Raw genomic sequence first — 23,862 nt, 5'->3', positions numbered from 1 at the left:
ACTTCCCTGGTGGTCCAGTGGTTAAGAATCCGCCTTCCAATGCAGGGAACGCGGGTTTGATCCCTGGTCGGGGAACTAAGATCTCACGTGGTGCGGGCAACTAAGGCTGCACACCTCAACTACTGAGCCCACAGCGCTATCGAGCCCGCATGCTGTAACTAGAGAGAAGCCTGCACACTGCAACTAAAGATCCTGCTGCTGCAACAAGAACCTGACGCAGCCGAAAATAAATAAATACATACAATTTTTTGAAAAATAAATAAAATTTAAAAAAATAAAAAATACTAACTGTCCCTCTCTGTTAAGCTCACTGCCCCCAAGCAGAATTCAGAACTTGGTCTTAATATTATCAAAAAAAAGATCCCCAGATTAAAACATTAAGTTTTACTTAGATAGAACAGTCCCTTGTTCATTTAGGAAGATAAAGGGTCAAGTGTGATAATTTCAAGAGTCCTCCGAGGAGATGATACTTCAATAAATAAATGTGTAATATATATGTGACATATAACAAATATAAATTATACATATATACAATACATCTATAATATAAAGTAATAAACCATGTTTACCAAATCAGATATATAAAAGATCACTGTTGAAGCAAATATGATTCCAAATTTACCTTTTCTCTCCCTGAATCCTCTTTAACTAACAGTAGATTTAGGCTAATCTGTGGATGACTAATCCTATAATAAAATATCTGCTATATCAAAAGACAGGATGCTACACAGAAAACAATTATGAATAATGAGTAAACAAATTAAAAACATCTAGCTCAAAAGTAATGACCACAGACACGCTATCTAAAGAGCCTTAAACAAGACAGAAAGACTGTGATTAATCCCATACATCCAGATTCTATTTCCATCAATCAGTTCACAACGGGAAGATAATAGAGGGCCTAGAAGTATGGCTGATTTACCAGAATCCCATGGGATCAAGAAACACATTTTACATTAAAGATTTTTTCCTCATAAAAGTTTGCTATTCTGCATTTGCAAACTGTTAGACCCAAGAGACAAAACTCCTACCCTCTAAGACTCAATTTTTTTCCTCCAGTTACAATTTATTTTAAAGAATTAAGAATGGGGTTTAGTTTTGAGTGACTATTATTCTATGGAAATAAACTTTTCACAGTCAATTTTTTAAAAATACATGTAGGAAATCAATGATACTCTACTACGATTTGTGAAAATTTAAAATGTAAAATGTCTAGTAGCACAGTAGGCCTTTGCCAAGGATAAAAGATGCCAAGATAAGAATGTAATCCTTAAAGCCTTCTTAATTTCTAACTTTAAAAGATGCTGTGTGTATAGAACCAGGTAACAAGTGCTTCCAAACCTTGCTACCAATACTCCAGCCAAAGGAGACAATATCAAGCATCTTTCTTTCCTACGTTTGATCTCATAAAGGATATAATATCAGTAAGAGAAGGAAAAAGGCTGCTCTCCATAAACAGTACAGGTATTAACTCTTGCTATTCCTCCTCCCTCACAAAATTTGTTAGGTAGAAATCCATTTAGGAAAAAGCTAACCCAGTGGTCATATCCTCTAGGTTCTTCTACCTTAAAAGTTTGAATTATAGATTTTCTCATTCTGTCAAATGTTACGACCAATGAAAAATATTTTCGAAGCACTAAGTTAGTCACAGCTATGAAAAAAATTAGGAATTACACCTGACATATAAGATGCAAAAGATCTATCTTATATCTACTATCTTTGTACTGCATAAAGGTGCTGACTGGATGTGCTAAAAAGAAATAAAGGTTGAACATTGTTCCCACGTTTCAGGGAACAAGCATCACTTGATTTAAGCAGAGCTAGATCTACAACAGAGTGATTTCATCAAAGGATTAAGAAAATTATAGTGAGCTCTTTATGACTTCTTAGCGGAAGAGAAAAGAGGGTAGAAAGGGTGAGGGAGAGGACAAGTGAAGAAGTCTGAGGATTTTCATTCTTTCAGGCAAGGAAATGGGTAAGAACTGTTCTCAGAAGAGAGTTAAACAGTCCTCTGAAATATGGAGCTACAAACTAGGTGAAATCCTAGCTGATATCACTTTACCTTAATTTAGAGATACTTTGAAGGCAGTCATTTTCCAAATCATGACAAATGCTATTATCTAAAGCATTCACACCCTCTCCAACGTACAAAAGGCCTTCAAAGCCATAGGTACTATGTTTTACATTGGAACAATAGACTCTACCCTCAAGAATATTAATTTTTAGTGAAAGACACCAAAAACATCAAGCTCCATAATTCAATACAATACGCTGAATACACAGAAGGACCAAAGGACTCAGGCTCCACGGGTCCACCAGGTAAGACTTCATTTCCCAGTAAAATCTGCTTCTCTTTCTCATGTTTTTTTTTCTTTCTTTTTTTTTCCAATAGTACGTTCGAATTGACACCATATCAATACATATTGTAATTTAGGTTGAAGAGCTTAAGATTTTCCTGGACCAGGCAGGAGGTTCCAGTGAAGGCAGGGTTGGGGGAAGGAGGTAGCCTTTCAGATTGTGCAGTCCAAGAGCTCTCTCTTCCATGCCACAGTGACAAACTATTTCTTTCAAATCCATTTTTTGCATCACTGAGTACAGGAGGGCTTCTGCAGCCAGCACAGTTCACCCTAGTTGCCTGGTTACCTCAGTGACCACTGTCCCAGGGGTAACAGCCCTGCTTTCTAGGGCACTAACCAAGGAAGGGCATGTGAGGACACAGCCAGAAGAGGGCCCTCACCAAGAACCCAACCACGCTGGCCCCCTGATCTCAGACTTCCAGCCTCCAGAACTGTTAAGAAATAAATGTTGTTTAAGCCACCGAGTCTGTGGTATGTTATAGTAGCCTTAACTAAGACACCTTAAGATTAAATATACTTTCTAAAATGTATTTATAATATGAATTTGTTAAGCAATAAAAGTGAACTTCTACTCAACCTGTGTACAAACTACATCCAGAATTCCAAAAGAGTCAAATCTAAAGTAACAAGGTTTTACACGTGTGTATTTAAATGCACGATATGTGGTCTAAAGGTTAAGACTACTGCCTTTATCCTTTTCTCTTAAAAAAAAAATGACTGATAGAAATTACAGAGAATCTAGGATTCACACAGAGTACAGAAAACCCTATAGAAAGGAGGGTGTCATAGAACATAAGCACTATTCTAGGTTTGGGGGACCAAAGTTGAGGCACTTCTTTGATGTGTTAAGAAAAGCCCTTTTCTATGGACTATTTCTAATTCCCTAGCTACACAATAAAGGTTTTAAACTATTAAAAAAAAATGACCAATAGATTTACTATCATAAATGGACCAAAATATAAATAAAAGATGGTATTTGCATAAAATGGCTCTTTTATGTGTTAGACACCGGATTTTAATTGTCCTTCATATTTTCCAAGCATAATATTTAAAACTCTTCTCTTTTTTAAATGCTGCCTTGCAACCATATTAATCTCAATAGAAAAGTACAATCTGTTCATGACTGCTGGTAAATAGAGGTCTAGACAGCAAATGATCTCTGAAAGGACGTATTTCCATTGAATAATAAATCCAAGGCACTTTGTACTATCCTATTATATACAAATGTAAGGAGGACAACAAAATAACACGAGTGAAAGGAAAATTTTAAAGAAAAAGTTACACTCTCTCTCCTTGAACAAGTTAGGAAAAAAATTATATAGGCTCAAAAGACTCAAAATTTTAACCTAAGGAACATACTTCATAGTGATTTTTTTAAGTCAGATTATTCTTAGTGAATTCTTTTGGCTTAAGATAAAAAAACCCAGATATTACTAATGCACTTAAATGTTTTCTTGGGTGGAAATGACACAATACATTTCCATCTAGAAATAAACCATTTTACTTGTTTCCTTCATCATTTCTAACTTAAAAGCAAAAAGAAATCTAGCCTTGTTTTTTGAATAATCTTGAGACAAGTTTTAATCTTTCAATGTTCAGCCTTTCAATATTTTGTACAAATAAACCCAAACTACTAATATGTTATCCAAAATGATTTTCCCCAAAGCTTCAATTACAAAAAAAGATTTTATTACAGCTTTGGCATTTAGAAATTTGCTTTCTAATAATCATCTATCAAGATTACACACTATCTACTTAGTTATTTCTTTGTAATTTTTCTATATAATTGTATTTTTTTATTATTTAGGAACACCCAAAGACACTTTGCCAAGAATAAGATACAGCTTAGTCTGTACCTTGACAATCTATACAATCCAGATTGTATGCTCAACTATATATTGCATATTCTGATAAGGGTAGTTACAGTACAGTAGTATTATTTAGCATGTATTACTGGTTGCATTTTAATAATAAAAGCTGCCTAATAAATGAACTAACCTTTGTGTAGTAGTTTACAGTCTATAGATGCCCTTCACACACATTATATCTCATTAACAATTCTATGCAGTTCTGTTCAATGGGCCCTAACCTATCAACTCACTTTGGATAACTATTAATTTGGTACATCTTAATAAAGTTAACAGGCTTCATGTGGCATGTTCATGCAGAGATGCAGTTTTTGGCACTAAGGAGTTTAAATTAAAATTAAGGATTTTTAACAAATCCTTGAACACAGTGATCTTACTTATAAATATCTAAGTGGATAAACTATTAAACAGAAAGGTTATAAGAATCATTTGTTAGTTCTCTCACTCATCCATTTATTTATTTTTTGAGCACCTACTATGTGGTAGGCACTGTTCTGGTTAGACTGGTCATCTAGATGGCATGTATTACAATGCAATTTATATTTTAAAATAATTGATCAGTGATCATCTGATTTTTCACCATGCAAATTAGAAGATTACTGGGGAAACAAAATCTTAATAATTCTAACCAGGTGAAGAAAACTGACTATGAATAGACACTACTAAAAATAAATATGTAATTTGACAGCCTAATGAGAAACAAGCTAAACAGAAACAAAATCAACATATCCATATTAAAAACCAGATATCAGAAAGGGGTCATGTGTTTTTCTTGTCTTCAGGGAACTGAATTCAATTCAAAACATCTACCTGAGAACAGGCAGTGTAAAACAATTTATGAGGTACTCTGGGGGTCAAGTTAACAGCTCACAATAATGTAAGGCAAAATAAAGCAAATTTCAATAACAAAACATTATGGGACTTCCAAGGTAGAGGAGAATTAGTTTGGAGTAGGAATAAGGTTTATAATAACTTGGTTTTGTTATAGGTATTCCTAATCTTGGACAACTGAGATACAGACTTTAATTTTTAACTTGTTTAGTATCACCTCAAATGGAGTCATTTTAAACAAAAACCTACTGTGAAAAAGAGAAGCACTGAATTGGAAAGCAATACATTATTACCCAATTTTACCTGGCATTGATTAGAATTTTAACAATAGAATACAAAAGAAGAAAAGGTGAAAAGAAAAAAATTAGCAGAGAAGAAATCTCCGTGGTGCTACATTATCAATAATGAACTGCTATATGAAGATTCTAATTCCCAAAGACAAATCTGCAAATATGCTTCCATGATCAATATATTTAGCAGAATAAGAGCTAAATCTAGAACCCAGAGGCTTAATTTTTAGTAATAAATTCTTCCTAACATATTATAACAAACTACTCTAAAATATTCTATATAAATATTTCAAACTAACAGAAGACTAATATGGAATGAAATTTAATTTTAACAAACCAGTTTCCAAGTTCCAACTTATTTTACACAGTTAGTAGTCTTTAACATGATAAGCATTGACAGTTTGTAAACCTACCATAAATTTTCAATTGCATTTGTGCAATATATAAAGTGTAGAAATGTAATATATTTAATGGCAAGGATATGCACTATATTTATATGTTTGTTATACATATCACATTTTTCAGTTTTCCTTTAAATTATAAAAAAATTCAAATAACTACCGTATTTCTTAAGGAGAAATTCATATTTTTTGAAATTACTGTCTTGTATTATGGACTTTTTATTATGCTGCATATGAAAAAGGGGATATGATAATGATGAAACATTCCTGATGCATCAGACTGAAAAATTAGACATTTACAGACCATGTCTGAAGCTAAAGTTCTAATTGGATAACCCTTTTCCCCCCTTGCTCTCATTTTGAAAGATATATAAATTTAATTTGGTTACTGGCATGGTCTATTGGACTCAACACAAGATAGTGGTTAAAAAAAATATATTTAGAATTCCAATCTTGGTCTATTGTTCTGGTTCTAATCTCAGTTCACTGAATGCTCTTGGATAAGTCATAACTAAATGACATTTTTCAATTTTCCCATCTGTAAAATGGAGATAACTGTCCTACCTCATGAAGACATTACTGACTTTAATTAACTGGGTAAAATACTGTGAAAATCAAAAAATGATGAAAACGTTCAGTCCAATTAAAATTTAAACTTAAGTCATTATTCAAACCGAAGAGTCTTAAAATGTACTTCTTAAAATCTAAATTGAATACTCTAGTAGCATTTGTTGAAAATCACCTGACTCATCTGCACCTTCATCTTTCAAAGGGTGTGGAGTAACATCAAAGTGACAACTTACAATTTAGAATACATACTTTGACCAGCTCACTAGCTCCAGAGGTGATCTGTGGTTATGTAATAAAAGCCCAGGCTCATTTGACAAACCACAGCACAATTAAAAGATAAATGATCATCCAAGATAAATTGAATGTAACAGAACCAGTTAACAATGGAAATGATAGGAAAAGACTGAAGTTATTGTCAATACAATACATTCAGTCTTTCCTCATCTAAATTATAAATTATGTTTATGAAAAGGTATAGAAATTGATATATTTGAAAACTAACTTGGTAGAAATGCTACAAGTGTTTATTTGCGTTTTCTTTTTCTCAATTCACAAAGCTCTTAGAAGGAGACAAACAGCCTTCCTAAAGAATATGCACCACTTTTAACTCAATTCAGTAAGTAATTGGTGAGCAATTACAATATCAATTGTTCTTAAAAGGTTATGCATAATTAAATTTTATAAATTAAATTATATGTTACTGGGACTTTGCTTCCGGGAAGACAGAGCAGACAAACTTTTCTCTATTCCTCCCACTAAGTACAAGTAAGAACCAGGGACGCTGTATACAACACAAACATAAGCTGGGGCAAAGTGAGAGCGGCATGGACATATATACACCACTGAATGTAAAACAGTTGGCTGGTGGGAAACAGTAGCACAGCACAGGGAGATCAGCTCGGTGCTTTGTGATGACCTAGAGGGGTGGACAGGTACTTATTAAATGTTGCTGATATGCAGAATGATAGATCCTAGGGGAAACAGAACAAGAGCTTATTATTCCAAGGAGCATAAGGACAAGATAAAAGAAAAAATATTCAGTCCATTCTTGTCATTCACAGTAGTTATGTTCTATAACACCACCAGGAACACTAAATTAGTGAATACGGAACCACTGCTTCTAGGGGAAATACAGCATTAGGTTCCTGCAATCCTCTGATCATATTTTTGTCAACCAAATAACATATAACCTTGTTTTCTGTGTGTTTCTGTTTAAAGACACATTATTTAATATATATTGTTGATTCATTAACACTGAACTCACAGCCAACAACACTATAACTCATGCCTGAATAAAGCTTATCTAACACATATTTTCTCTGAAAGGGAAATCACAGCTTTCTTGCACTTAGGAACACTAGATAGCACTTCAGCGCTACACTTGGAGGCCCAGTGAAATCACCAAAATGTGAAAAACATAGCACCACAAAAAAAAGACACTTGTTTGCAGTATGAGAGTTAAAACAAGAAGGCAGTGCATTGCCTTGTTCAACCTCAGCTGGGAACGTGTACATAGGATGACTCCTAATGTCTGTCCCCCTGTGCATATCCATGAATGGCTGTGAAAGCACTGCAAGGTTACAAGTAAATTTTAGCTAGTAGGTGAACCTGCAACTGCAGAATCTGTGAATAATAAGGATCAACTGTATATATTCAATCACAAAAATTTAGAGCAGAAAGTGACTTTAGAGATCATCTTTCCAATGTTCTCATTTTTCAGATGCAAAAAGTAAGAGGTGGAAGAGCTGCATGATATAGGTAAGGTCAGAATCTAATTAATGCAAATCCCCAAAGTCAGAACATATGGCACTTCAGAGAATGAAGAATATTCTTCAGTTTTCCTCAGAGGAGATCCACAAAGTTGCATGTATCAGGACGAAAGTCCCTGATAAGGAAAACCACTGTAGTCTACTCTTCAGAGCCAGTGGCCAAGCAGAAAGGCTAGAAATTGGCCTCCCATGAAACTTCAGCTTGACCTTGTCAAAGTTAAGATAGGGGATGATAACCAGCCAACTTAAGTATAGGTTCTGGTACCAGGTTCAAAACACTATATTATTAGAAAATTTAGCAACTAAACTTCAAAACTGAATGATGAGCTTTGATATTTTTCTTTTCTAATATATATTTGGATTGACTATATAAAAAGAAAATAGCCAAAGCCCACAGATGGGGGGAAAAAGAGAATTACCTCAACAGACCAAAGTTTGGCTAAGTGATACCCAAAGTGATGGGTGATTATAATTCACTTAAGAGTAAAGTTAGCAAATTAAAAGGAATTTTAATTTGAAATGTTTATGATATGCTTACAAGAAATAAAGACAAGCATAATTGGTAACCTGCTAAATTCAAAATTTTAGAGTACAACATATTTCTCAATACAGAAAGATCAGTGGAACAAAATAACTATTCTGGACAGATGTTAGAATATATAAAAATGTGGTACAAAATACAAATTGCATCATACCAGTTCTGAAAACAAGCTGAATATTTAAAAAAAAACAAAAAACTAAACTTGAATCCAAAGGTGAATTTTCAATTCTCATTACTTTGGGGCATTATTTGACCAAAGTCATTACTTCCAATTCCTTGCTAATCTTTTTCCAACAACCTTCTTTGCTGATTCATCTTCTCCCAGCCTCTAAAAATGTTGACAGGCCCCAAAGCTCAATCCTTCATCCTCTTTATCCACATTTATTGGCTTTATTTGGCTATATCATCCAGTCTCATAGTTTTAAATTCCATCCATATACTGACAGTGTCCAAAATAAATCTCCAAAATTCTAAATTCATTATATTCATCAGCTACTTGACATATGAAGATGGTTAACTATTACAATATCAAACTCAACATACTCAAAACTGAACTTTCAATCTTTCTTCCTAAACCCACTCTTCCTAAACCCATTCTCCTCCATTCTCAGATGATGGCAACTTCATCCTATGGCTCAGGCAAAAATCCTCGACTCCCTGACTCCTCTCCCTTTCTTGCACACCTGTCAGCTCTATGTATCAGTTATGGTTTAACCTGGGGATCAGAACCTTCCAGTGATACGGCATCAGGAATTTATTATAAGGATCAGACCTTATACCACTGTAGGAGAAGCTAAGGAGTACAGATCACAAAGGATATGATTGGAGGATCAGAGAAAAGTCACTAACCAGGGACCATTCAGGGGCACCTGTGAAGAAGTTTGTGGAAACCTGTTGCCTCTATGTTTGATGGTGGGCCTGAAAACAGTGATGGCAGGGCAGAGTTGGGAAGAAAAGAATGTACCACAAGCTCCTAAAACAGTTACTAGCAAAGAGAAGGTGCTTAATATTTATTTGTTTATCAAATGAATCAACCAAAGTTCTGGAAGGAGAGAAGAAATGAGGCAAAGGTAACATCTGAATAAATAATGGCAAGAAATATTCAGAACTGATGAAAAACAATGTAACGTATTTTCCAGAAGCCAAGTAAATTTCAGTTAGAAAAACAAAAATCCATACCTAGACTCATCACAGTGAATCTAAACTACACTAAACACAATGATTGGCTCTTAAAAGTAAAACAGAAAGGAAAAAAGGTTATCTTCAAAGGAGACAATTGTACTGACAGCTGACTTCTCAACAGTAACACTGAAAGTCAGAGGACACTGGAATGAAATCATCGATATGCTAAAGGAAAAATAACCGTTTACTTCAAATTCAATGTCCAATGAATAGGGTAAACTAAAGACTGTCATAAAAACAATGGAAATTAGCTACTAGCAGAGTCTAAAAGAAATGTTAAAGAATATAACTACTGACAGAAGTTTAATAATTCCACATAAAAGGTATGAGATAATAGAGGGGATGCATAACAAAAGAAGTTATAAATAAATAAGAAAAGTAATCAAATATTGGCTGTACATAATAAAAACAATAATGTATTATGGGCTTTAATAAAAAGGAAAAAAGTCAATAATTACACATAAGTTGGAAAGAAGTGAGTAGAATAAAAGTACATTATTTGGAAAGGTAAAAATGTCAACTTTAGACTTACTGAGTTAAATACACATGCTAAAATTTCTGGAGTAAAATTTCTAGAACACAACTTCAAACTGAGCGGGAAAAAAATGAGAAAAAACTATCAAAAGAAGGCAAGAAAGAAGAAGAAAATAAATACAGAAAAGGTAGGACAAATAACACAAAATAAGATGGTGAAATTTTTTCACATTTTTGATTAATTTAAGTAAGTATAAAACATAAAATGCTCCATTTAAAAGATAAAATATAACCAAAGATAATAAATACAGCTAAATGCTATTTACAAGAGATAAATCTAAAATATAAGGAAAGAGAATAAAGTTAAAGGGTAAAACAATATATACAAGGTGTATTTGTTTCCTAGGGCTTCCATAAGAAAGTACCACAAACTGGGTGGCTTAAAACAACAATTTATTGTCTCGCAGTTCTGGAGGCTAGAAGTCTGAAATCAAGATGTTGACAGAGGGGGCTTCCCTGGTGGCGCAATGGTTAAGAATCTGCCTGCCAATGCAGGGGACATGGGTTCAAGCCCTGGTCCGGGAAGATCCCACATGCCGCGGAACAACTAAGCCTGTGCACCACAACTACTGAGCCTGCGCTCTAGAGCCCCTGAGTCGCAACTACTGAGCCCGCATGTCGCAACTACTGAAGCCCGCGAGCCTGGAGCCCGTGCTCTGCAACAAGAGAAGCCACCGCAATGAGAAGGCGGTGCACTGAAATGAAGAGTAGCCCCCGCTCATCACAACTAGAGAAAGCCCATGCACAGCAATGAAGACCCAACACAGCCAAAAATTTTTTAAAAATTTAAAAAGATGTTGACAGAGTCATACCCCCTCTGAAATCCATGGGAGAGAAATCCTTTCTTGCCTCTTCCTAGCTTCTGGTGGTTTGCTGACAATCCTTGGCATTCCATGGCTTACAGCTGCAGCATTTCAATCTCTGCCTCCCTCATCACATGGCCTTCTCTCCTCATGCATCTCTATATCTCTTCCCCTCTAATTATATCTCTCTAATGACACTAGTCATATTGGATTAAGGGCCCACCCTATTCCAGTATGACCTCATCTTCACTTATACCTTGACTGCATCTACAAAGATCCTATTTCCAAACAGAATCACACTCACAGGTACAGAGCATGCAACATACCTTTTTGAGGGACACATTTCAACCTACTACAGCAGGCAAGCACTAACCAAAAAGAGAGAAGTGGGAAGAAAAAAGCTAACAGAGTTCTAGTAATGTCTACTAACATCAGACAATGTACTACGTGAGAACAAGGGTAGTAAGGTAAAATCAGTTAGAGGTTATTTCGGTAGTCCAGGTAACACAATGCTTGTTTGAATTAAGATCATGACTAGGGAACAAAAGAAAGTCAACATATTTAAGCAATATCTAGGAAGTAAAAACTAACAGGACTTCACTGGATAACCAGGTAAGGTAGACAAAGATGATTTATAGGTTTCTGGCTTGTAAAACTGATTAGAATATGTTATTAATCTCTATCTTCTAGCCAGTTACTTTCTAAAGCACAGATAATATCAATTCTTTTTATTGGTCACTAACTCTCCACGGTTAGTCCTAATTCTCTACTCTGCTTTTCTTGGTCTATCACAATCTGGTCCTAGCCTACTTTATTCAAGTGTTCACTTCCATAAACTCTAATGATTCGATAAACATTTCATGTAATTTCATGACTTTTTTCAGACTATATATCTTGAATGCCATGCCTATGTATTTACAAAGTTCTACTCAAATGAACCTTCTTCTATAGAACCTTCATTGTACTATTATTGACAATTAAAATATTTTATATGTAATATAAGATTGTCTGGGCTTCTGTAGTACTTTACTCACACTGAGAGTACAGCATCTGTCACATTGATATTTATCTACATCTGTCCCTCCAGTCAAGCTACTCATACCTTCAGGATAGGGCTTACCCATCTTTTTATTCCCAGCACCTCACAATGTGGTTTGCACACAGATGGTTTTCCAGGAATGGTTACTGAATAGTGATCATTAATCAGTTTTAACTAGCACTGCTACTTACTATGCCAAAAGTCCAAAAGTAAATGGAAGACAAAGAGGATAGTGATTTCTTTTTCATTTTTATAAATTAGATTCTGAAAAAGATGAATAAAGGTCGTTGTTTCTTAGTAATGAATTCATGTAATTTACAGTTAATGTATTCTAAACTCCCCTGAGACTATGTAATACGGTCTATACTTTCTACTATAAATCCATATTTAAATGCTGAAGCAATTTTAAAATCTAAATAATACATAGTCCAGCTCTAGTTATGAAAGTTAAAACATTACCCAGAAGAGGTAAATTTGATGATATTTGAGGAACTCGTGTCACTGTATAATGGTCAGGAAAAATACTTTTGATACTAACATGTTAATTTACTACAATTTAGATCATCAATTCTCAAACAATTAAATAAAAACAGAATGTACGTTCTTAAAAAGCTGCATAACCTAGACTTCCTCTGATGACTGAAAACATGCGTACGAAACCTGCAATGATTTCTGTTTATCAGCATGAACATGAACTATCTCTGAGCTGCAGATATAGAAAATTTCTAGTTGATAGAGGTTTCTAATTAAAATATTACAAGGTGGTAATGTACTATAAATACAATTGCTAAATCTGTAGTGTTTACCCTGAACAATGCTGGTATGTATATATGCATTTAGAAAATCTAAAGCTTAAACTGTTATTACACAATGAAATACGTTTCCTACATACAATTGAGTATAATTTTTTGAAAACAAAGGTCATATATAACAGGTACCAATATAATAAAAGTAAGATACTGAAAACAACCACTAGCAACACCACTTCATGAAGCTTTGCAAAAATCATGGATCATAATTGTTCTTACTAGCCCATTATTCAACACTTGGAAGTCCAGTTTGCTAAGATAGTTTTCTGATGTATACAAAGAACAAAATGAGCTCCTACCATACCCTTCCCCCATATCCTTTCCCTTGAGATTCAAAGCTTAATATGAGTTCCATTTTCCAGAGATAAAAGGACTGCATTAACAATGATGTGCCCTAGCTTTCTTCTTTTTACAATAAATTACCATATTTATATTTTGAAGCTGTCATATGCTAGAGGATATTAAATATCCTCTTGTCATAATTAACTCTTTAAACCAAATTAAATGGCTTGGTTCAAAACAGACTGTGAGAGTTACAAGAATATAATTCTATCACTAGTTATCTTATAATTATTTTAATAATCAGAGCTATTTAATTTATTCCACAATTGCATTAAACAGAGAAATGCACAGTGGCTAAAAAGCTCAAATTTTTCCTCATTTTACCCATAATATATAAACAAGATTTGAACTTGGGATGTTCAGCAATAAATTTATAGTAACTTCATCAATACTCGAGGCCAAATCTTAATACCGCAAGCTGTAACAAATTGCTAATTTTTAAAATTCCATCCATAATTATATCAAATATAAGCCATTGGACTAAAACATAAGCATTTCATTTTACTAAGGCTTAGTAATATTTTTGTTATAAACACAATTGTTTCTGCAGTAGACTAATATAATGGCATGGAGAGTGACTCTCCTTTATGATACGATACAAACTCAAGAAGGTCTATAGTAAAATACTATGTTCACAGGCTGCTTGGATTAGTTTGAATCACATTCTCTCCGATGTGATTCAAAGTAGGAACTACACTAGTATTTAATCTATACACTATTCCCCAGGGATATCTCCCAGGTAACAAGCTCCTCATAACGTAAAAGCTAACTTAGAAAAATTGCAATTAAGTCAAACATACATTAAATTAGAACAAATGACACAAGCAAAAGGTTCTCGTTGTAATGAATAATTTGAAATGAATAAATAGTTAAATGCCAAAGAACCAAATGATAAAACAAAGGTAATACCAATTTCTCTTCAGTAAATTAACAAGTGAAAAAAAAGTATTTTGACTCCAGTGACGTTACAAGCACAAGTTTGTAGACCACATGTTCCTTTTCTCCTAGGTGCTTTGACTATATTTATTTTTGGTAGATGGCCTGAGAACGATTTTCTGTAGGAAGTAGGGAAGACAAAATCAAAGGGTTAAGAAGAATTACTAATACCTCATAGACAGCTGGGCAGAGGAACTGAACAGCCAGCCACAGCTTCTCCTTCCCTCATCCGGCCCACTTGGAAATACAGCATAATCAAGAACTTGATACACTAACCATTCAAACGACTGAAACCCAAGGAAGCATTTGTCTTAAAAAATGTTTGCATGATGAGAATATGTTCAATAGGATAAACAAAGCAGGTACCATGGGCCATTTGCTAAAAAATAAAAGTAGCCATTGTTATACCCCTCCGACCAGCTAGCTATATGCCAAATAGCTCAGTTACTAAGTGTACTATGTAATAATACTGGTTATATTAGTGCTGTTAACTCTAATTAATTTCATTTAAAATAATTCTTTTAATAAACTGTAAATAAAAGAGTTAAGCATTTCATTCCAAAATAGAACAGAGGGGGAAAAAAGAAACTGGCTCTGTTCAGCAGAGAAATAAGACTCTTTCCCCCCTATAGTTTATTAGCTATATTCTTGCTGACTTAATCCTTTCGTACACAAGAACATTTTTTTCAGCAGTCTTAATATTTTACCACTGTAATTTCTTTCTTAAAAATAATAACACTTGGGGCTTCCCTGGTGGCACAGTGGTTGGGAGTCCGTCTGCCGATGCAGGGGACGCGGGTTCGTGCCCTGGTCCGGGAAGATCCCACATGCCGCGGAGCGGCTGGGCCCGTGAGCCATGGCTGCTGAGCCTGCGCGTCCGGAGCCTGTGCTCCGCAACGGGAGGGGCCACAACAGTGAGAGGCCCGCATACCGCAAAAATAAATAAATAAATAATAGCACCTGTTCAAGTAAGCATTAGAATCAGATTATTCTTTTCTTTAAATAAATCTGAGCAGAAGGAAAAAAAAAACACTTTAGTCAGCAGAGTTAAGAGGACTTGTTCATACATTTTCAAGTAGAATCATGTAGTTGATTTCACTTACTTCATCGTGCTACTTACTAAGCTAGCATTTCTCAACTTCAAATGCCCAGACCTGAGTTTGTTAAGATGCATCTCATATTTAATCCTACAAAACCTCATAAAGCAATACTATTTTTGCATTTTAGGCCAGTAGCTTGTAATTGTAAAGTCTATAAGGGCAGAACCCATATTTACTTTGTTCGCTCCTGCAACTGAATATAGAATATGAATAAATCTTCACAACAAATCTATGAGCTAATCACTATTACTGTGGACATTTTACAGATGAGGAAGCTTAAAAAGATTAAGTAACAACAGCAAGGAAGTAGTGGAGCTAGGATTTGGTTCTGTGCAGTCCTGGCCAAAAACCCATGTTCTTAACCACTATACATATTGTCAACATTATTTTAAGACATTTGTTACCAAAAAATTCTATACATAAAAATTTTGTGATTTCTTGCTCTCCAGGTGCTCAACAATTTATAATTAATTACACAAATAAACTGAAGATATATGCATTTTAAAAGGGAAAAATTAACAGGGATTGGAATCAAACAGGAAATGATTCACAAACAAAAGTGAAATTTACACAGTTCAGCAAACAACAGAACTGTAGGATCGGCAAAATGGGAATATGAACTTTTAAATCTACCTTACTGAAAACAACAAAAATAACAGCAATATATAATTACTATATATATTAATATATATTTTACATATATTAGATCATTTAAACCTCACAAAAGTCTTACAAGGCCAATTCCTATTTTACCAATGAAGAATCTGAGGCACAGAAACAAGGGCTGTGCTCAAGGTCACACAGGTAACAAGATTTAAACCCAGGCAGCCTGACTCTAGAATCTGGGCTCTAGACTATGCTATACAAATAATAAGTTTATACAGCTCCCTATAAGTCACTGACATCGTACTCAAGAGTTTGCACTCTCCAGAACACAGACAACCTTTGTAATCCTAGCTTTTCACAAAGACCACAATTTTTTTTTTTTTTCGGTACGCAGGCCTCTCACCTCTGTGGCCTCTCCCATTGCGGAGCACAGGCTCCGGACGCGCAGGCCCAGCGGCCATGGCTCACGGGCCAAGCCGCTCCGCGGCATGTGGGATCCTCCCGGACTGGGGCACAAACCCGCGTCCCCTGCATCGGCAGGCGGACTCTCAACCACTGCGCCACCAGGAAAGCCCAAAGACCAAAATTTTTGGTTGGAGATTAGTTAATATAAACCCACAATAATTTTAAAACAATGTATAGCTTTCAGTTGAAAATCTGAATTGTATGTCTGTAAAGCTCAACACAATGTAAACTGCTAAGATATATACAAGTTATTTTAGGCCATGATAAATCATCATTAATATACCTTGAATTTTCAGAAATGGTACTATAAGGAGGGAAAAGAGCAAAGTTTAGATTTTAAATGCCATCAACAGGACAGTTAATAGATTTTTCTATTTGCATTAAATTTTAATCTAACAAGAATCTATACTATAACCACTTTATTACAGCAGCTAAGGGAGATTCAAAACCATACTTTGAAAGCCTAAGACATCATAAAAAAAACTCATTGCAGACATTTTCAAAGATTGGTATTTACATTATACCTTTCAAGACATTCCACTCTATACTAAGCTTTGTAGAAATATTAGGAACACAATCAAGAAAAGAAATTAATTTGTCTCATGGTTTTCTTTTTCGTTTCTCTTAACATCTTTATTGGAGTATAACTGCTTTACAATGGTGTGTTAGTTTCTGCTTTATAACAAAGTGAATCCATTATACATATACATATATCCCCATATCTCCTCCCTCTTGTGTCTCCCTCCCTATCCCACCCCTCCAGGCGGTCACAAAGCACCGAGTTGATCTCCCTGTGCTATGTGGCTGCTTCCCACTAGCTATCTATTTTACATTTGGTAGTGTATATATGTCCATGCCACTCTCTCACTTTGTCCCAGCTTACCCTTCCGCCTCCCCATGTCCTCAAGTACGTTCTCTAGTAGGTCTGCGTCTTTATTGCATCTTGCCCCAGGTTCTTCATGACCTTTTTTTTTTTAGATTCCATATATATGTGTCAGCATACAGTATTAGTTTTTCTCTTTCTGACTTACTTCACTCTGTATGACAGACTCTAGGTCCATCCACCTCACTACAAATAACTCAGTTTTGTTGCTTTTTATGGCCGAGTAATATTCCACTGTACATATGGGCCACATCTTCTTTATCCATTCATCTGTTGATGGACACTGAGGTTGCTTCCATGTCCTGGCTATTGTAAATAGAGCTGCAGTGAACATTGTGGTACATGACTCTTTTTGAATTATGGTTCTCTCAGGGTATATGCCCAGTAGTGGGATTGCTGGGTCATATGATAGTTCTATTTTTAGTTTTTTTAGGAACCTCCATACTGTTCTCCATAGTGGCTGTATCAATTTACATTCCCACCAACAGTGCAAGAGGGTTCCCTTTTCTCCATATCCTCTCCAGCATTTATTCTTTGTAGATTTTTTGATGATGGCCATTCTGACTAGTGTGAGATGATATCTCATTGTAGTTTGGATTTGCATTTCTCTAATGATTAATGATGTTGAGCATTCTTTCATGTGTTTGTTGGTAATCTGTATCTTCGTTGGAGAAACGTCTATTTAGGTCTTCTACCCATTTTTGGATTGGGTTGTTTGTTTTTTTGATATTGAGCTGCATGAGCTGCTTGTAAATTCTGGAGATTAATCCTTTGTCAGTTGCTTCATTTGCAAATATTTTCTCCCATTCTGAGGGTTGTCTTTTTGCCTTGTTTATGGTTTTCTTTGCTGTGCAAAAGATTTTAAGTTTCACTAGGTCCCATTTGTTGACTTTTGTTATTTCCATTTCACTAGGAGGTGGGTCAAAAAGGATCTTGCTGTGATTTATGTCATAGAGTGTTCTGCCTATGTTTTCCTCTAAGAGTTTAATAGTGTCTGGCCTTACATTTAGGTGTTTAATCCACTTTGAGTTTATTTTTGTGTATGGTGTTAGGGAGTGTTCTAATTTCATTCTTTTACATGTAGCTGTCTGTTTCCCAGCACCACTTATTGAACAGGCTGTCTTTTCTCCACTGTATATTCTTGCCTCCTTTATCAAAGATAAGGTGACCATATGTGTGTGGGTTTATCTCTGGGCTTCCTACCCTGTTCCATTGATCTATATTTCTGTTTTTGTGCCAGTACCATACTGTCTTGATTACTGTAGCTTTGTAGTACAGTCTGAAGTCAGGGAGCCTGATTCCTCCAGCTCCAGTTTTCTTTCTCAAGATTGCTTTGGTTATTCGGGGTCTTTTGTGTTTCCATACAAATTGTGAAATTTTTTGTTCTAGTTCTGTGAAAAATGCCATTGGTAGTTTGATAGAGATTGCGATGAATCTGTAGATTGCTTTGGGTAGTAGAGTCAGTTTCACAATGTTGATTCTTCCAGTCCAAGAACATAGTATATCTCTCCATCTGTTTGTATCCTCTTTAATTTCTTTCATCAGTGTCTTATAATTTTCTGCATACAGGTCTTTTGTCTCCTTAGGTAGGTTTATTCCTAGATATTTTATTCTTTTTGTTGCAATGGTAAATGGGAGTGTTTTCTTAACTTCACTTTCAGATTTTTCATCATGAGTGTATAGGAATGCAAGAGATTTCTGTGCATTAATTTTGTATCCTGCTACTTTACCAAATTCATTGATTAGCTCTAGTAGTTTTCTGGTAGCATCTTTAGGATTCTCTATGTATAGTATCACGTCTCATGGTATTTTAGTATCTTAGCCCCACTTCACTAATCACATGCTACAATTCTTATGATTCAGAGACATAGCTACTCTCCTTTCAAACTATTACAGGCATACTTCTCATAATTCTAACATATTGCATCTAACATAAGTATTAGATATAAACTCATTTATTTCATGAAAACTGCTATAATACATAACATTCTCTCCATAAAAAAAAGCATATTACTCCAGCTAACTGAATAATATGTATTTTATGTCATAATTATCATTTTATATTTCATATTAAATACCCCATTTTTGAAAACTGACACCCATGTTACATAAATAAATCAGGTACCTACAGCAATGTAACTTGCATATTGCTATCCAAAAAAATCACCTTAAATGCTGACATTGTGGTGTGTTTTAAAGAGGACTAGAATCAAAAATAATTCATTTTTTTAATAAAAAGACATTCAAATACATAAAATTTTAAAATATATATATATATTTTAAAACATACTAAGAATAAAAGCAAATGACAAACCACTAAACTGAATTACACTTTGCTATATTTAATTGCAATGGACAAATGGAAGGAAAAAATTAATAATATCATTTCTAACACAGAAAAATGGACATGCTACATTTAGCCTCATGTAGCTTTTAAGTGTTGCTAAGAATTACAATCTGTAAAAAGCAAAACAAAATCACCTTTCAAAACTCAATGAAACAATCAACAGAAACACACAAGGGTTTATACTCCTTAACTAAATATTATAAATAAAACATTTAGGCAAAATAAAAGATTTAGTAATGAGGCAATTTAACAAATTTTAGTTCACCTTTGAAGCCTTATTTCCAAAGAACCATATTCACCTGTGACTTTTAAGAATAAAAAAAAAGAAGAAGATGATGCAGGTGGCAGCATCTGAATTAATCCCTCAGCTGCCACTGTTTAGAAGAGTGGTGGTCTTCTCTAAGCCACTTCCAGAAAAACATATAAGCCTACACTCAGCTTGCATGACTTTTGATGTGGAGGTTCCAAAGTGAACCAGCAACCCAGAATATCTGTATACCCAACACTTTGTCAGGAAGAATAATCTTGAGCTTACTACTTAGCAATATTTATCCAAAGATATTTTATATATATGGGGGGGAGGGGGAATGTGTTTTGGGGAAGTTTCAAGAAAATACTGATTAATAATATTTAATTATTCATATTATTAGTAGTTAATAGTGTTATAATAATATAATATTGGTTAATAATTAATAAAAATTAACTGATATTAATGTTAATACCAATGCATAGCTAAGATTAAATTAGAGAAATAATATTTTTGGTTAAGTATTGATAAGCAGGAAACTAAAGATTATTCTTCCTGACAAAGTAACTGGCATACAGATATTCTAGATTGCCAATATTATTTCTCTTATCTAATCTTTTATATTATTCTATAGAATATACATATTCTATCCAATCCTACAGTCAAAAGTTACCTACCTATCCTTGGATTAAACCAGGCCAATAGACAGTGAAATACCTAAACAACACTATTTGGGGCCCCAGATAATTGTTCTGGCTTAACTGTACTTTGCTATTAAGTCACAAATTCTTATTTAAGGATGTAAAATACTAACTACTTTATTTTTTGAAAACTGATACCCATATGACTTAATAAAATTCTTTTTTTAGTTAGGATTCACCACACTACACAGTACCTTTATTTGAAAATATACAGTCTCTTAAGAGACTTAATCTTCTGGAATCTGGATTCATATAACTCATCGTATATCCTTCATTCCATTAGCTACAAAAAAATAAACCTGTGGTTTATCTTTGGCAAGTAAAAAGAATTTTATGGCATGCATTGGTACACTTTTAACCTCTCTGCCAGCATTATCTTATTTACTTTCTCTTTATGATTTTCTTGATTAAACATTTCTTGTTTTGTTGTTTTGTATTTACTTATATGAGATGCCATAAAAAATTGTGAAACAAGGTAAAATTAAACAAGGCTTTGGAAAAACAATGAAAATATTCATGCTAAAGCATTTTTTACTCTAAAATAGCAATCAATGAAGTCAAAAATGAAGATTAACCAATAAATGAAAAAAATTCACACAATGAACTTAATGAAAAATTGTAATGTAATTCCATAATTAAAACCCTACCCTAGTAAAGTATAGATAAGTGTTTGCTATCCAAATACAAACATGAAGTAGTTTCCTTCAAAGGAAAAAAAGCTTGTTTCAAAACATTCAATTATAATATTAATGATCATATCTTATATTTGTAATTCACTGAACAGGATTACTTTCAAGTAAAATGTATTTTCACTTTTACAATTAAACAAAGTTCATTTTTTTATATTAGAAATAACTTTAAGACTAAAATTAGTGAAGTTTAAAGGATGCTACCAACATGTTAGCTGTGATAGGTCAAAGAAGTAATCTGGGAAAATGAGATAGATTTATGGGTACATACATAAAGTATACATAAAAGTACTTTACTTTCTTTTTGTAAAGTATATGTAAGATACCCAGTAAACAGTGAAGCCTTATGCAAACGGTATTATTTCATGTAAAAATCATGGGGAAACAAAGGGGCATACTTACCCTTCTCCTCCCATTCTTGTTATCTTTAAGCGAAAATCCACAGAATTCAAACTGGGAGGCTTCCATTTCAAAATATCATCACATCGACCAGGTTTATATTTCTAAAGTGAATTAAAATGATGATAATAGTTAATATGAAGCTAAAAAATTAAACATTTGATTTATTAAATATAATATCAATTACTTTTCATTAAGCAAAATCACTACTTTTTTTCTGAATATAATTTTTGTTATTTTTAACTGATGAGTAAAGTTAGATATCAACCATCTTACTGATGGCCTCTTTTTCTGCCAAAGCATGTAGACACTTGTTTGTGAAAGTCTCGAAAAATAATGAAACCTGTTATTCCCTCCAATCCTACTATAACTTAAAGGAAGTTTGATCACTTTTAAAAAATTTTGTTCCTTCTTCAATAGCTTTACTGTGGGATAATTCACAATTAATAAAACTAACTAATGAATTTTGTCAAATGGATACAATCATGTAACAATCGCCAGAATCATGACATACAGCATTTCAATCACCCCCAAAAAGTTTCCCCTTGACAGCTGCAGTCAGCTCCCTGTTACCAACTCTCCGGCAAGAGTGACCTTCTTTCTATCACTATAGTTGTGCCTTTTCTAGAATTCATAAGAAATTCTTACAGAAGGTTTTGCTATATGCTGGTGCATATATTAGCTTGTTCCTTTTTATTAAACTGAGCAGGATTCCATTCTATGCATATACCACAAATTGTTTATGCATTTACAAGTTGATGGATATCTGGGCTGTTCCCATTTTTAGGCTACCAGGAATGATGCTGGTCTGAACATTTGCGTGGACATCCGTTTTCATAACTTTTGGGTAAATACCCAGCAGAATGGCTGGGTCACATAGTTAATGTATGTTTAACTTTACAAGCAGCTGTCAAATCGTTTTCCAAAGTGGCAGTGACATCTTCCATTCCCACCAGTAATACATGAGAGATCAAACTGCTCCACATCCATCCTAGGACTAGGTATTGTTGGTCTTTTTAATTCTAAAGTATGTCTCATAATTTTAATTTGCATTTCTCTAAATGACAGATGTTGAAGATCTTCTAATTTGCTTATTTGCTGCTATCTGTGTATTTTCTTTGGTGAAGTGTCTGTTCAAAATTTTTCCCTTGTTTTTACTGGGTTATCTCCTTATAATTGAACTGGAAGAGCTGTTTACATATTCTGGATAAATAGCCTTGTTTGGATACATGTACTGCAAATATTTTCTACCAGTTTTTGTCTTGCTTTTTCATTTTCTTAACAATTTCTTTTGAATATATTTTAATGAAGTCAAAATCAACTATTTTTTACAGCTTTATTGAAGTATGATTGAGAAATAAAAAATTTAAGGTATACGACATGATGTTTTGATATATGTATACACTGTGAAATAATTACCACAATCAAGCTAATTAACATATCCATCATCACACAGTTACTTCTTTGTGTATGTTGTAAGAACATTTAAGATCTATTCCCTTAGGAAATTTCAAGTATACTTTATTATTAACCACAATCACCATGCTATACATTAGGTTTCCAGAACTTATTCATCTTATAACTGAAAGTTTCTACCCTTTGATCAATATCTCCCCTCTTCCCCTACCCCCCAGCCGCTGGTAATCACCATTCCACACTCTAAGTTTGACTTTTTTTTTTAAGATTCCATATATATATATAAGAGCTTATTTCACTTAGCATAATGTACTCCAGGTTCATCCGTGTTGTCACAATTGGCAGAATTTCCTTCTTTCTTAAGGCTGAATAATATTCCATTGTATATGTATACCATTATTTTCTTTAACCATTCATCCACTGATGGACACTTAGGTTGTTTCCACATTTTGGCTACTGTGAATATCGCTGCAGTAAAGATGTGAATGCATGTGACTCTTCAAGATGATTTTATTTCTTTCGGATACATATCCAAAAGTGGAACTGCTGAATGACATGTAAGTTCCATTACTAATTTTTTGAGAAACCTCCATATTATTTTTCATAAGAGCTATATCAATTTACAGTCCTACCAACAGTGCACAAGGGTTCTCTTTTCTCCACATCCTCACCAGCAAGTTATCTTTTCACTTTTTGATGATGGCCACCCTAACTGGTGTTAGGTGATATCTCAGTGT

At 34.2% G+C, this 23,862-nt stretch overlaps 1 protein-coding gene across 3 annotated transcripts in view; it reads right to left on the bottom strand.

Annotated features, from left to right (window-relative positions):
• RNGTT (RNA guanylyltransferase and 5'-phosphatase) overlaps positions 1–23,862 on the bottom strand; it is a 219,260-nt gene that overhangs the window by 71,693 nt on the left and 123,705 nt on the right. For all 3 annotated transcript variants that reach the window (XM_060030237.1, XM_060030238.1, XM_060030239.1), the window contains exon 13: positions 21,713–21,813. In XM_060030237.1, the coding sequence (XP_059886220.1) occupies positions 21,713–21,813 (101 nt within the window). The remainder of the gene's footprint in view (positions 1–21,712; positions 21,814–23,862) is intronic.

Source organism: Delphinus delphis, chromosome 14 (assembly GCF_949987515.2).
Source record: "Delphinus delphis chromosome 14, mDelDel1.2, whole genome shotgun sequence".
Lineage (NCBI taxonomy): Eukaryota > Metazoa > Chordata > Mammalia > Artiodactyla > Delphinidae > Delphinus > Delphinus delphis.
Note: the sequence above shows the minus strand (reverse complement) of the source record. Positions and strands in the feature narration are given on the sequence as shown.